The sequence below is a fragment of the Sinocyclocheilus rhinocerous genome, unplaced genomic scaffold, assembly GCF_001515625.1.
Source record: "Sinocyclocheilus rhinocerous isolate Xijiao unplaced genomic scaffold, SAMN03320098_v1.1 scaffold1111, whole genome shotgun sequence".
In the NCBI taxonomy this organism is placed as follows: domain Eukaryota; kingdom Metazoa; phylum Chordata; class Actinopteri; order Cypriniformes; family Cyprinidae; genus Sinocyclocheilus; species Sinocyclocheilus rhinocerous.
This window is the reverse complement of record NW_015655406.1, coordinates 185862-202520: the sequence shown is the minus strand read 5'-3', so window position 1 is coordinate 202520 and position 16659 is coordinate 185862. Positions and strand designations below refer to the sequence as shown.

Genomic DNA, 16659 nt, shown 5'->3' with positions numbered 1-16659 from the left:
TCTTAAGACTGCTAAATAGTAATATATTCTGACAGTTTCTTAACGTTAAACTAAACTTTTATTTTGACGGGTTGCTGTGAAGAACTTCCAGCTGCTGAGTATGTGATATGACAGTAGATTTCTCCAATGAAACGGTAAATGCTAATGAAGTGACTCTCAGAGCAGCTGGAGATGACATTCGTGTTCATATAGTGAGACGGCAGAAGCTGAAAACACCGCGAGCGTCATCCGCGCTTTAGTATGTGTGTAGTAAACAAAAAATTTCACCCAAAAAAAAAAAATTCTGTCATTAATTACTCACCCTCATGTTGTTCCAAACCCGGAAGACCTTCGTTCATCGTCGGAACATCAAAAATATCTTAATTTGTGTTCTGAAGATGAACGAAGGTCTTACTGGTTTGGAATGACATGGGTGTGAGTAATTAATGACACAATTTACATTTTTGGGTAAACTATCCCTTTAAGACAAGCCAATTTACATCCAAATGGCATCTAAATTTACATACAATTCAAACCCAAAGTTTAGCCATAAACTACCAAATTTCTCTGGATTCATTCAGACTTACTGAATGGAAATATATGTACTGACCTGTACTATCTTGCAATGTGTGAATGTTGTAAACTGTTAATATAGGCACGAAAACAATAATGCCACAGATGCTTATTAAACAGATTCAAAGTAGGGCTGGGTATCGATTCAGATGTCCCGATTCGATTCGATTTCGATTTCGCAAGCTCTCGATTTGATTCGATTCTCGTTTTTTTTTTATTACATTCAGTGAATATAGTTTTAATACAAATGCTATTGATATTTCTAAAAAAATCTAGTGGAGAAGACTAATGATAAGATTCACTTTAATCAGATCTTGTTTTAAATGTGTGCTGAAATAAATACTGGAAAAGATCGATTCGCGGCTTTTGAGAATCGATATCGAATCGACGTCATTTTAAAAAACGATTAATCGGAAAATCCTTTTTTTTTGTTGCCCAGCCCTAATTCAAAGATATAGTTTCATTTTGGTCAATGATTTTACCTATAGAGTTTCAATTGTTCAATCAAATAAAATCAATTTTCCTGGTCATATCTTGTAGTCAATAATCCTGCTAAAAATAATAGTCCCAAATATGCTAAAATGTTAAACATAAAAGCTGAGAGTAGTACATTTTTACACTCCAAAGTGTCTGTTCAATTGTCGACTAGTTTATCTATCTTTTTTTTATTATTATTTTGTTAATGACTAATGTCAACATATGTAAATAAATTGTATATTTCCATGACAAAAACAATAAAAAAAAAAAAAATCTATTTACAAAAATAATAAAATAAAATAAAATAAAATAGAAATACAGGGGTTGTGTTTGTTAAAGAGCAATATCTCTAGAGTATTCTCTATAAAGAGTATTCTTGTTAGCACTTCATCTTTTAGCTTGAGTATATATTACACTGGAAAGGGAGAATCTGCCATCCATCCGGCTAACTAGAGCTGTCTGACTCTCAGCTTCATCCATCAGTCCCTATAAAAACACAACATCTGTCCGTTAAAATCTGTCACACTGAAGCCAAAGTAATGGACAATTCCGCTTCCCATCCATCTGTGTTTAATGAAGCTGACACAAACAAAATATACATACAGACATACATGGATATGTTAAGATACACACACAATGAACTCCAGAAAATGCCAACACACAGCCATACAGAACAAGCTGACAAAGCCTCCTCCATCTGCCACATTCACTCATCCTCATGAACAACCGCAGAGATCTGTGTCGGAGCAACTGATTCGCTGTTTGGAGTATCACATAGGCTGCTTCTATAAAGCAAAATAACATTAAGCCTTCACCAAACACTCAACAAAAACATTTGGTTATGTGCCATAGTTAAATGGCAAAACTAGCACGCAAAAAAGCATCAACTATAAAAAATAACCACTGAGTGACTGACACGCTCCGTATTATACGTTGACACAAGGTGTGCTACCAGCTCTGAACCATAGAAGGAGGTCGATATTCAATTCAGTGACTTTCAATTAGGTAAATAAATCTATCCCAGGTGATCAGATCATCTCACAATGTTTAATGAATTCATAAAAGATTCATTCTGAAGGTCTGGAGCCCATATTGTTTTATTAGTGTGTGTGACACTCTAAAACAGAGACAGCACCAGGCCTGCTACAGTCCATTGTTAAAGGATACACCATTCAAAAGTTTAGGGTCAGTCATTTTATTTTATTTTATTTTTATTTTTTAATAAATACTTGAATTTAATAGGACTAAAATGATGAAAAGTGATAGTAAATACTTTTACATGCAAAAAAATACTTTTCACAAAAATATTAAGTAGCACAACTGTTTTCAACACTGATAATAATGAGAAATATTTATTAAGCAGCAAATCAGCACATTAGAATGATTTCTGAAGGATCATGTGACAATGAAGACTGGAGTAATGATGCTGAAAATTCAGCTTTGCATCACAGGAATACATAACTGTTTTCTATTTAAAAGCATTTTTAATTTTTATTTTAAATTGTAATAATATTTCATATTTTTTACTGTATTTTTGATGAAAAAAATGCATCCTTAGTAAGCATAAGAAACTTCTTTCAAAAACATTAAAAGGTCTTAGCAGCAATCCCACACTTTTAAATAGTAGTGTATGTATATGCAAGTGAGATTTTAAAGCTACATCAGCAGAAGATTAAAAAAATACATAAAATTATCATCATATGGACCACATTCATGAATCGTTATGTTGCTTTTTTGTCATTCTGAAAGCTTACTAACCCATTCACTTTCATTTTAGAGAAAGAACAGTTAGAACATAATGTAAGCATCATTAAAAAAACATTTTATGTTCCACAGAAGAAAGAAAACCATAAAACATGAGAGTGAGTAAATGATGGCAGAATTTTTATTCTTGGATGAACTAGTTTTTTTAAAGGCACAGTAGCAAAAACAGACGGTTTAATTTTAGGAGTCAGAGAAAGGATGAAAACGTCAAACTAAATTACGACTGTTTTTTATATAAGACGACTTGACTAATGTTCAAAATGGACTTCAGGGGGAAAAATTATACAGAAGAGAAGAATATTTTATCACTCTCTCCAACTCCTCAAACCAAATATGCAGAAAGCCTCAGTTCTCTGAGGAGGAGCAAGACAGACTTGGACAAAAAGAATACCTGACTTGAAGCCAAATGCCAGTTTTATTGCAATTATGAGGGATATAAACGGTCCTCAAAAATGTAAGGACTGTAAAGAAAAATGACTCTACATACGCTATGTGCGCTCTAGCACCTCAGTTGGACTTAAAAGGTAATATAACAGTGTGAAGCATGTTAAAACATCAATGTCACAGAAAGAAACCCCTCAGACTGGGCAAAGACTCCAGACACTAAACAGCCAGAACTGAGCAGCAGGGTCACTGGCAAGAGCTTTAACACTTCACATGCAAAAACCTCTGAAAGACTCTTAACAGCTGAGACAGTTAACTTTACCAGTTGACACATGTTTCAAATCCTATTTGCATGCTTGTGTTTTAGCCAATACCATTTCAGTGACAATCACTGGCTGTCTTTATACCAGCTGTCTTTTGCATATATACAGTAGAAATGGGAAATTAATCAAAAACAAATATTATGAGTCATTTGGGGTGATTATATAAAATTGTTAATATACTGTTATAATATTAGGGATGTAACGGTATGAAAACTTCTTATCACGATTATAGTGACCAAAATGATCACGGTTATCAGTATTATCACGGTATTGTTAACATGTGCTGGAGATGTTAAAAAAGTACCGACACATAAATCATTTCACCAAGTTTTATATTTAAAAATTAACAAACAACAAATAAAATGACTTTTTGTTTGTATAATCACTAAAACAATAACATTACCAGTGATGTTCGGATTTTAAATGACAACTTGACTGACAACAGTTTAATATCATGTTGAAATATCTAATGTAAATGTTCAAATAAAGCTTTGAAAAAGTTTAATAAAAAGGTAGACCTGACATTTCAGCCTTTAAATATAGAAAAGTTACAAGTCAAAATGATAATTGATTAATAAATGATTATATGTATTTTATCTGCTCCATGAATAATTCTAGATAACTTATCTGAATTGTTTAAATGTGTAAAATCCACATAAGCTTGTTTTTCATCAACCGGTCAAAATTTACAGAAGGGCATGCAAATTCTGTCCATTCTTGGCCAGACAGAAACTGCACACAGGCTGAATGTAAATATAAGTCTCTGTAAATCCACTCGCTGACAGCAGGTGGCGCTTATGGAAAAGCTGAATTAGAGCTGTTTCCCGTAACCTCCGTGGACAAAGCAGTATTGCGATTAAGAACACTTTCTTTAGGTATTACATGGAGCGAAGATGAAAACAAATCATCCCTTAGCAAACAAATCCCTTAGCACTCTTTTAAAACCTTCCAGCTTTTCCGCCCTGTTTTCACTCAAAACGAAACTACTCTGTTGCTGTGCGCACGCGAGACTGTTACTTAAAACTGTGCTTTATGCTGGACAGTATTTATGGCGAGTTGTTCAAATCGCGGTAATCTAATACAGTTTTAATGATAATTAAAAGATGAAACGATCATGATTTATCGTCAAACCGGTAATCGTTACATCCCTATTAATATATACCGTTACGTCCTACAGCCTGAGGCTTATAAATTTCTTTTTATTTTATTTTTTTGTGAAAGGACCTTTACAGTTGCCAAAAATATAACTTTTGGGTTTTTTTATTATTAAAAAACAAATAAGCAAGCCTAGCCCAGGTGACAAAAATGACACAAAAGTAATGCAATGCATTACTTTCCATAAAAAGTAAATAAGTAACGCAATTAGTTACTTTTTTAATACAGTAACAACATATTGTAATGCATTACATTTAAAAGTAACTTTCCCCAACACTGCTCATAACGTAAACAATAACATTTCAATGACGCAAAGATGCAAGCCTCCTTTAAGAAACTTTAGAAATCATTAATCAGCTGTAAAACTCTAATCTGAGCATCACTAGCTTTTGCCTCTTGGTTTAAGACTGACTGAGACCTTGGACACAGGTGGGAAGATAATGCACTAAATAAATGCACCAACTGGTAAAAGAGTGAGAGAGCACATCATGCTAGAATGTGACAGGCTGTCTGTCATACAGCAATTTATAAGCAGAAGAGGCTCAGAGGTTTCTCCCAGCATGCCTAAGGCTCGGTTTCCACTAGAGACACACCTATTAAAATTTTCTTGGCCGATTTCGATTTCCAATAATTGTTTTAATTTTTTTTAAGTGTGACCTGTCGATTCCGGTTTTCTTTGACAGCATTTACAAACAAAAATTATTTACATAATAAAATAAATTATTAAACATTACAATTCCCCTTATCTGGACTAGGTTACAGATGTTCTCTCACTAAAACAACTCTAAAAATAAAGTGCTCAGTGACTGGAAAAGGTAGAAATGAGTTGCCGTATATAACAAAACAGATATCATCTCCCACGGTTTAAAAAAAAATTCTCTAACCTTATATTAAATGCGTCATCTTTCACATCAAATATATAATTATATTGTTTCAATTAATTCAGTTAGAATAATAAGAAACTGTAGATTTGTTACCATTCAAATGAATCTTTCCACTGCAGGAAACACAGAAGCTGCATCTGAAGTGGCATTAGATGTATTTAAACAGACTGTTTTGATGAAGCTGAGGTGCCATAAATGCACTAACACTGCAAAATTGCAAATGCATAAATAATTTTATAAGATTGTTTTAAATAATTTAAATAATAATTTCATCTTGCTCCTGAAGAGCTCCATACTATTAAGTTTATTCCCAGTGCCATCAGCCACACCTGAACCAGCTAATCAAGGTCTTCAAGTTCACAGAAAAATGACAGACGTGCTTTTCCCAACAGTCAAATGCATCACATTTTGTTGCATCATTCTCAGTTGCACTACACTGAATATAACACTATCTTTGACCTCCTCTATTTTGCCAAAACTGGGTGAGACCTCTTTCATCCAAGTGAAAACACAAGTGAAAGCATTTTTGTATAGTACTTTTTGAAAGTGTTGCACAATGTATTCTTATAGCACCTGGGATTCCCATGTGGTCTACTATTTAACAACTACCTTGCTTAGGTTCAAAGAAAAAACACAACCCAGGCTTATGGGAAAACATGCCTGATATTACGTTGCTTTTTGCACGTTTCACAATACTTTCAAAGTGAAATGTCCAGTGAGTTGGGGTAAAAGCACATTTAGTTTTAACCAAAACAGATGAAAATTAATCTGGCAATGTTTTATGTTGGTTATTGCACATATTACGGTACTTTGGAAAGGAAATGTCCGGTGATTGGCACTAAAAGGTTAATGCTCTATCGCAATTTAAATTAACATACCAACTACACTAAACCCTACCCTAACCAATAGTGTTAAAGGGATCGTTCAACCAAAAATGAAAATTCTGTCATCATTTACTCACCCTCAAGTTGTTCCAAACCTGATAAGTATGAGTTTCTTTCTTAGATATTTTGAAGAATATTGATGGTAGTTACTGACTGACATAGTATGGAAATAAAAAAAAATACTATGGAAATCTATGGCTACCATCAACTGTTTGGTTACCAACATTCTTCAAAATATCTTTTGTGCTCAACAAAAGAAAGAAACTCATACAGGTTTGGAACAACTTGAGGACAAGTAAATGATGACAGAATTTTTGGGTAAACTATACATTTAAGAAAACAAACATGAGACAAAAATGCAACCATGCCATTTTAGCTTGTTTCTACTGGTCTTTGAGCTCCTTTATTGTGACCTGTGCTTCACGGGATTCATGAAACACAAATCGCAAGTGTACTAGGTGAGCTACCGAGCAAACTTACTACAACAGAAATCACTCCGGTTAATAACGTAACCTCAGTTCCCTGAGATAAGAGAATGAGCGTTGTGTTGAAATGCTTATGGGGAAACTCCTGTTTACTCTGATACTGAAGCCTGATTTGTTCATGTCTGTGTAGCTGCACAAACCAATGGCGCTTCAACCCGCCAAAAGGGGAGGAGCCGAAATCTGTATAAGTCGGCTCTGAGTGCCATTTCATCAGAATCTTTTGACTGAAGCGACAGACATCGATTCGCATGCAGCCCTATAGCACGGCAGCCTACGCACGCTCATTCCCTTATCTCAGGGAACCGAGGTTACGTTAGTAACCGGAGCGTTCCCTTTCAAATTGTCTGTCCTGTTGCATTGACACGCTTATAGGGAACACATCCAGTAGCGCTGTGCAATAAGTTAGTGTAGAACGAAGCTGCTCTACAAGCCCAGCCACGGATCACTTGTACTGAGGGTTGCTGTAAGCATGAGCCAAAAATGAGACCCAAGCCATTTAGACTGAGGACTACATAAGATAACCCTCTCCACTTACAAAGGGGATTAGGTCAAATTAAGCAGATAAAATCTGTGCCTGCAGGGCAGGGACGTCCAAGTTATAAAACCTGGTGAAGGTAGACGGCGACAACCAGCCAGCGGCCGGCCACACAGATATCACCAATAGAAATCCCGTTGGACCAAGCCCAGGAGGAGGCCATTCCTCTGGTGGAGTGGGCCCTTACACCTATAGGGCACTGCAAGCCTGCTGAGGCATAAGCCAAGGCTATAGCATCCACTATCCAGTGAGATAGTTTCTTCTTTGTAACTGGCAGCCATTTAGAGCGGCCTCCAAAGCACACAAAGAGCTGCTCTGAGTGTCTAAACAGAGGAATCACAGAGGAAGTGGCCGACATGAAGCCGAGCATCCTCCGGAAAGCCCTGAGGGGACGTGAAGTCCCTAATTTGACCTTGGCGCTTCGGAAATGGGTAACATTTCGCCATCCGGGGGTGCTGCTGAAGCCCACGCTCAGGTTTAGGCTGGGGCTGAGGCAGTGCCGGCTTGGCAGGCTGCTGAGCAGATGGAGCTCAGGTGACTTAAACCAGCCGCCACACTGGAGCGCTTCGGCAGGAAGTGACGCATTGCCTGCGATGACTTCTGTGCCACTGTAAACTGCTCGGCAAACGCATCCACAGCAGGGCCAAACAGTCCCTTAGGAGAGACTGGCGAGTCTAGGAAGGCGACCTTGTCAGATCTCTTTCAAATTCAGCCAAAGGTGGTGCTCCAGCACCACCAAAACAGGTCAGTCGCTGTGCGCAGCTATCTAAAGGCATAAGAACTCTGGCCGGACTCGTCCATGGTGCGGAGAAGTTTGACCTGGAACACTTGAAGCATTGCCATCATGTGAAGCACTGAACCAACCTGGGAAGCCGCTGAATAAGCCCTGTTTGCTAGGGCTGAAGTAGTCCTGCAGGGCTTAGATGGATGTGCTGCATGGGCTCCCAGGGCTGATGGAGGGCACAGATGCGCAGCTACCGCCTCTTCCAGAGGGGGGAGCTTGCTATAATCTCTTTCTTCGGCACCATCAACAGTGGTGAGAGCGGTGGAAATAGAGAGATTGACACGAGTAGGGGGCGCGCCACATCCTGGTGAGTTCCTCGTGAACTGCTGGCAGGAACAGAGCGGGCCATTGGTGGGAGGGATGTTGACGGCATCCCTTCAGGTACCACTCATCAAGGAGGCCATGGGTGGGCTCTTCCGGAGCTTTAGTTAGATCGCGGATCAGCTCGCTGTCCACGCTTGTGATTTTATGACATCAATTACTGCTTTATTTATTCAGAAACACAAGTATCTTGATGATATTTGTGTATTTTACTTTCATTTTATTACAAGTCGGCCAACAGCGCCCCCTATGTAAATAAAACGCCTTACTGGTCAGGCATTAGGACCCGTGGGAGGCTGTCGCTGCTGCTACTGCACATGCTATTAACTGTTGATTCTATCGCACACTGGACGCATCGCTCTGTACGTGAATTCTCAGATTAAATGCTGTGAACAGTGAATCATTCTGGCAAAAGTTATTTTCAAGAATGACCACACTGCTGACGTGATCTCATCGCTAGCACACCCTGAGCACATGCTTTTTAAAAAAATTTTATCGTTTTGATAACGTTTCAAAATATTGTGCATCCCTAAAAAATCCTTTAAATAAGGGCAAAAAAGAAACCAAAAATGTTATTCAACAGGTCTAACACGTCTTCCACAGAGATCTCTAAAACATTTCTGTATAACACCTTAGAGTCCGAAGTTACAGAGACATAAATGCGGCCTTACCTCGAAATTTCTTAGGAGGGTTGTTTAGGTCCCCAGATTCTGGTTGCACCACACAGCGGTCGTCCACCAGACTGCAGAGATGAGAGACATGAGTCAGAGAACTTCTCTGGAGGCAGCATACGGAGTATCTCTATTTTTATACAGCTATTTTTCACATTTTCTGCACTGATCGTGGGGGAAAGAAACTTCAACAGAGTTCAGAGTGCTACAGTGCTATTTGTAGCTGACAACATGACAAAAGACACTATATATAAAGAAACATGCAATTGAAAGTAGACTTTTGTTAGTATAGAGGTCATTAATTGGCTAGCATATCCATAAAAATTGACAAATTTATAATGTACAGTCTTTTTTATCTGGAAAATGGAAAACACATTAACAACCTAAAATATGAAATATTAATCAAATAAAAATCTAAAAAATAAAATATGTAAAATTACTAAGTAATGCCAAGCAAGGATACTAAGGAAGGATACTTACTAAGTGAAGTGACATGTGGCCAAGTATGGTGACCCACAATCCCTGCCGGTACGAGACTCGATTCCGCAACCTTTGGGTTACGAGTCCGACTCTCTAACCATTAGGCCACGACTTCCCCATATATATATACCTAATACCCTATAATACTAAGTAAGGAATTACTCCGCAAACTTTACACTATTTGATCAGGCATCAGGCTCTATAATGAATTTGTCCAGCAGACACCGACTCAAAAAATCATAAATAAATGCAAATATATATATTATATATTGGTTTATAATTTTTTGTTTTTTTAGTTAGTCCAGCACAGGGCCACACTAAAACAGCCCTTTGCTCAGGGTAAATCAGTAAGGAATATTGTGTAAAAATGTGTTGTTGTTTTTTATTTCTCTTACACTCTAAAAAATGCTGGGTTATTTTTTAACCCAAAATGCTGGGCTGAGTCTCTTGGGTCATTTTGTCACATTTTAAACACTGTTGGGTAGTTTCAATTTTCCAGGTGTTGAGTTAAACCTGCTGGGTTGTTTCAGCCCAGCACGGAGTTATTTAACGACCTTCGCGCCTTGAAGATGTTTAAATCGCTCCCCTAACTGTCATTTTGAAAGGACAACGGGGCAAAGCCACTAATTTCAACTGTTTTAAGGTAAGTTTATATAATGTTTTCATTAATAATTATTTTAAATTGGCAGAATCATAACTTTTTTCGCGGCAACAATATTGTTAATCTTCTACAGGCCAACATTAGTTATGTTAAATGACGAAACGTTTACCTCAGACTGCCATTCTACACGTACTCGCATAGTCATGTTAGGTATGTGAGATGACAGATTAATAGTTTTATTAAGTATCAGACAGTGACGGAAGGCTGAAATATGTGAATATCTGTGAAAATAGAGGAAAGAGTCGTTTCTGTCACTGAAAAGCGAATTTAACAAAGTGAGTCAAATGAGTTAAAATAAGTGAATACGACTTTCTGCTCTAATGTAAACACCTGCAATTGTCCATATCGACATGTAAATCACATACAAAGTACGTACAATGTCGTCAGACCGCAGGTCTAAAAGAACCGACGATCCGGTTCAAATAAACCGGTTCATCAATTCTCGAACAAAGTGATTCCCGGAAAGGAATCAACGTCTCAGGGCCTCGATACATTTCAAAGCGCGCACGCACGCACAGCGAGTGCCGTAGGCCGAGTTACGTTAGTGAGGTGATTTGATGCTTGTGTGGTTTACAAAGTCTTTTTACATTCGTAAATAAAGGTGTTTGGTAACGTTAAGTAATATAATTCAAAATGTCATTTTTTCTTGTCAGAAAAGCACATGGATACATTTGTGAGAGAAAAACTCGTTGAGTGCAGTCTCATCGAGACGTTTAATGGCAAGTTTATGTTTATTATATATTTTACAGATTTTACATACATAACTGATTGTCTGTGATAATAAACTAACCCTTGCGTAACTTAAACACACATATAAATTTGTTTTGTGCTATAGTTAAAGCTGCACTTTGTAACTTTGCGTTCAGAATGTACAGAATTTATATAATGAGTGAATACCACAGACTGTATAAAAACATGGACATAGTGTCCGTGACGTCACCCGTAGGTTTCCGAAGAGCGTTTTTGAAGCTCAAAGTGGGCGGAGCGGGCCGTCGCCATCTTGGCAGCGCGTCACTCCCGCGTTGGCTTCACGAGAGAGAGCGGGAAGTTGCCGCTTGGTGAATACATCATATACCCATTTTCCAAATCGTGTTTTTGACTTGTCCTGAATCACTTTGGTACACCTATATAAAAGTGTTTATATATGGACTATTTTAAAGCTGCGGAGTAACCCAGTACCTGTGTGACTTGTCATATACATTTCTGTGTGTGTGTATGCAGTGTGATCTCCCGTATCTGTGTGCCAGTGACTATGCATGCGTGTTTCGATATAGCCAGCATATTAATATAAAACTGTGATGATACTGACTAGAACATCCTATTGATTACACAGTTTGAAAGCACACCTTTCAGCCAATCAGTATGCTTCTGTAGAGATACTCATAGGTGAATTTAACTGTGGATGCATAAATTGTGACATAGTCCAAACGCAACTGAAAATCTTGCTTTACGGTTTGCGTTTTCGCTTTCGTGAACTCACAGTGACTTTTCAATTGGAAAAGCAACTGCAACTGTATTTCCCATGTCTTACAAGTAATGAACCTGACGTATTTAAATAGCAATATTAATTGACCACTTCTGCTTTTTCACTCTCTCTGCGTCGTGCATGTAATATGCCAAAACTCAAATGGAACCACAATTCCATTAGCATTTGAATTTCCGATGCCTTACACGGAAACCTGTCAATCCGTGTCAGGGGTGGGACTATACTATGGGGCGTGTTTGTATTGGGAGTTGACGTCACTCACAGATGATTGTGCCAACTTCACACAGTTAATTGAACTGAATCATTGCTATTAAAACAATCTGTATTTTGTTTACTTTATTTTATAGGTTGGAACAAACATGGTGGAATTCCTTAACCGGGCAGAGTCCACAAAACCCCATCCATTTGTCATGGCGATTTGAAATTGCCAGCAGATCTCCAAGGAATTGATCATAATCAATGGACAGGTAAGGATATTCTGGACAATTTTCAAAAGGAATTGCAAATTGTATTTTCAATTGCATTTTTCCACATGTGGATGCATAAATTGTGACATAGTCCAAACGCAACTGAAAATCTTGCTTTACGGTTTGCGTTTTCGCTTTCGTGAACTCACAGTGACTTTTCAATTGGAAAAGCAACTGCAACTGTATTTCCCATGTCTTACAAGTAATGAACCTGACATATTTAAATAGCAATATTAATTACCACTTATGCTTTTTCACTCTCTCTGCATCGTGCATGTAATATGCCAAAACTCATATGGAACCACAATTCATTTAGCATTTGAATTTCCGATGCCTTACACGGAAACCTGTCAATCCGTGTCAGGGGTGGGACTATACTATGGGGCGTGTTTGTATTGGGAGGTGACGTCACTCACAGACGATTGTGCCAAATAAAATAATTCATAAATAATTTTGTCGTTTTTACCCCAAATCTCTCACTGTTTGCACTCTGATTGATGCACATCGGCAAAACAACATTGCAACTCTACTCTTATTTGCCTATTTGCATCTTACCCTATATTTTATTCCTCTCTTCTTGAGGCAGGTGAAAAGCATTTGGTTAATGGTGAATATTGACTAATAGTGGGTACCGTTGTGGCTCCCACTGTTAGCAGGGGATAGTCGCTGCATTTGGGGTAAAAACTATGGAATTATTTATTGTGTAAGGTGCCAAGAATATAGGGAGACTGTTCTTTCACATGCATCTCTCGGAGTGGCAGCTGCCTTTAGTTGTGGCAGATTTCGTGGCAGCTGCCTTTAGCAGCGCTTTTACCGCCATTTACCAAGCATTTGGCACAATCGTCTGTGAGTGACATCACCTCCCAATACAAACACGCGCCATAGTATCCCTGACACCCATTGACAGGTTTCCATGTGAGGCATTGGAAATTCAAATGCTAAAGTAATTGCGATTCCATTTGAGTTTTGGTAGGTTACATGTGCGACTGTGCGTGGTAATTAATAACACCCGATGTACTTGTTCTTATGATGCATCTACGCTAACATTAGTCTGTTTTGTTCTTATTCCGAGGTCACCATAGCCACCCGGATCCAGTCTGTATCCAGATCAGATGGTCACGGCAGTCACACGGATCCAGTACGTATCCAGCCCAGATGGTGGATCAGCACCTAGAGATGACCTCTACAGCTCTGAATGTCAGCGGAGACCAGGACAACTAGATGAGCCCCGAAGACTGATCCCCAGTGAAGACCACGTCACCTCGACGGTCATCGGCACAAGATCATGGGAACCAGATGAGTCCTCTGCACAATCTGACTTTGCTGCAGCCTGGAATTGAACTGCTGGTTTCATTTGGCCAGAGGAGAACTGGCCCCCCGACTAAGCCTGGTTTATCCCAAGGTTTTTTTTCACCATTTCTGTCACCAATGGAGTTTTGGTTCCTTGCCGCTGTCGCCTCTGGCTTGCTTAGTTGGGGACACTTAATATCCAGCGATATCGTCAGCTTGAAAGCACAGATACTATTTGAACTGAACTGAGCTGGACGATGACATCACTGAATCAATGATGAACTGACTTTAACTGAAATCTGAGTGTTTACTGTTGTCCTTTTGCATTATTACACACTATTTTTTTTATTAAATTTTCCTATTTAATACTGTAAAGCTGCTTTGACGCTGTATTTTTTAAATATGACAGGCTCATTACTCATAATACATGGAACATACAGTTGCAAATGGACTTTGCTTTTCCATTTGAAATTTGGCAGTCACTGTGCATTTGTGAAAACGCAAACAGTAATGCAAGATTTGCAATTGTGTTTGGATTATGTCACAATTTGTCACATGTGGAAAACACAATTGAAAATATAATTTGCAATTCCTTTTGAAAATTGTCTTGAATATCCTTCCATAGACAGGTTCTATAGCAGAGCACACTGCTCTCAGCTGTAGATCTTTGCTTCAAAGCTTTCTAAGTGTTTGACGATAGTTCACCAAAAATGAAAATTCTGTCATTAATTACTCACCCTGGTCTGAAAGTTCTCGGATTTCATCGAAAATATCTTAACTTGTGTTCCGAAGATGAACGAAGGTCTTACGGGTTTGTAACGACATGAGGGTGAGTAATTAATGACAGAATTTTCATTTTTGGGTGAACTATACCTTTAACTACTCTAAGCAGTGCACATCTACCTAGGAGTCTTTATATACTTGATATAAATTTTAGGACATCTTTAAATGATTTTGCATGCTCTGTCTTTTTAAATTGTAATTGTCAATGTAATTTCACTGTGTATTTAAATAGTTAAACATGTCAAAATGTAATAGTTAAACAGTTAAACGGACACATGGCATTCAGAAGTAATTTTCTTATTTATTGCAACTGTATTTCTGTGATTTTTGCATTTGCTGGAAAAAAAAAGAAAAAGAAAAAAAGAAAATTGCATGTCGTTTGTCATTGGTACAAATTAACACATTTGTGAATGTCAGTTGGCATTAAAAATAATTTTAACAGTCTAAATAATCTGTATTGTTCATTATTTATTAATCCATGATTGTCTTGTTAAGCATAGGCAAAATTATGAGAATAACCCAGCAAGAATAACCCAGCAACACATAAATGCAAACACATAAATGGTAAAAATTACTATATCTTGGGTTTTCTCAACAACCCAGCCTGCTGGGTTACTTTAACCCAGCATGTGTTCTGTCCAATATTTACCCAGCGCTGTCTAAATAATCTGTATTGTTCATTATTTATTAATCCATGATTGTTTTGTAAGCATAGGTGAAATTATGAGAATAACCCAGCAAGAATAACCCAGCAACACATAAATGCAAACACATAAATGGTAAAAATTACTATATCTTGGGTTTTCTCAACAACCCAGCCTGCTGGGTTACTTTAACCCAGCATGTGTTCTGTCCAATATTTACCCAGCGCTGGGTTGCCAATTGGGTTATTTTTAACCCAGCCATTTTTAGAGTGTACATGTGAAGTATTACAGTATTATCGTACAGAAAGAGAAACAATTTGCAAATCAAGAGGGCTTTGTGTTTCCTGAAAGGTTTATCTGCTTCAATATATGAGCCACGGTGTTATCTTGTATGCTCATTATGAGCAAATGTCAATTTATACTGATCAAATCATTCAGTGGTATTGTAATTACACCAAAATTTGCCTCTCATCATACCTTCTCTATAGCTCTTAAGAGCCACAAGAGTCACTGCCAATCTAATTCTTATTTCACACAGCAGTTAAATACACTTCTGTTTAGTTATGAAAAACAGTGACAAACACATTCTATAACCGAAGCGAGTCAGTGGGTATATGAACGGAACCACAGCTGACATATACAGTGGAGATCAAAATTACAGAACAACCTTAAATTTCCTAAATTTCAAGGTCACTGCTTAGTCCTATTTGAAGTTATCCTATCAGGAGTAGAAGGGCAGTTTTTTAAGCATATTTCATAAATTAATTGTATTCTGAAGCACAGTATAAAAATCTTTTTGAGATATTTGAAAAAGAACTCTGATAAAAATTAGAGAACACTTACAGATACCTACAAGTTATTGGTGTTAATCTGGCACCTAGTGCAAATTTCCTTAATTATATGACAATATAATTATATACAATATAATAATTATAAACAATATAATATTTAACTGACAGCATTCCTCAAATTTTCACTGAGATTGCAAGATGATTGCTCTAAGGTTACTGAAACCCTACAACAGGAAGCGGTCCAGATGAAGGCCAAAGGGATGACCCTTTCAGCCATTGCAAGAGAAGCTTCATTCCAAATCTGTGATTTCTAGAATGTTGCAGCTTTACAATGACACTAATTCATTCAAGTCCCCCAAATAGGCTGGTCGTCCAGGAAAGACCAATGCAAGAGAAGGCAGGACAATGCGGAGACTCTCAATGGGGAATCGGTTCAACACTGCAGCTGGAATTGCTCGCCAGTTCAGCGATAAAAAGGGTATGAATCTCTCTCGGCACGTTTAAGAGAAGTCGGACTGAAAGCGCACTCTGCAGTGACCAAGCCTCTCATCAGCAGAAAGAATCAAAAGGCTAGACTCACCTTTGTTGAGAAGCATGTTGTGTGGAGAGAGAAGAACTCGTCCAAAGTTCACTTTAGTGATGAGAGCAAGTTTAATTTATTTGGGTCAAATGGGAAATATTATGTTTGGTGTCAAACTGGGGAAAGACTGAACCCCGAGTGCGTAAAGAAGTCAGTGAAATGTGGAGGAAGTGTCATGGTTTGGGGGATGTTTTGTGCAGCAGGAGTTGGGCCTCTTATACATGGCAGGTGAATGCAAATGTTTATCAGAACCTCCTT

At 37.9% G+C, this 16659-nt stretch overlaps 1 protein-coding gene across 1 annotated transcript in view; it reads right to left on the bottom strand.

Moving 5' to 3' along the window:
• The window catches only part of LOC107718227 (inositol 1,4,5-trisphosphate receptor type 1-like), a 159589-nt gene that overhangs the window by 136235 nt on the left and 6695 nt on the right, over positions 1-16659 (bottom strand). Inside the window, exon 3 of the mRNA XM_016525222.1 lies at positions 9220-9290. Within this exon, the coding sequence (XP_016380708.1) occupies positions 9220-9290 (71 nt within the window). The remainder of the gene's footprint in view (positions 1-9219; positions 9291-16659) is intronic.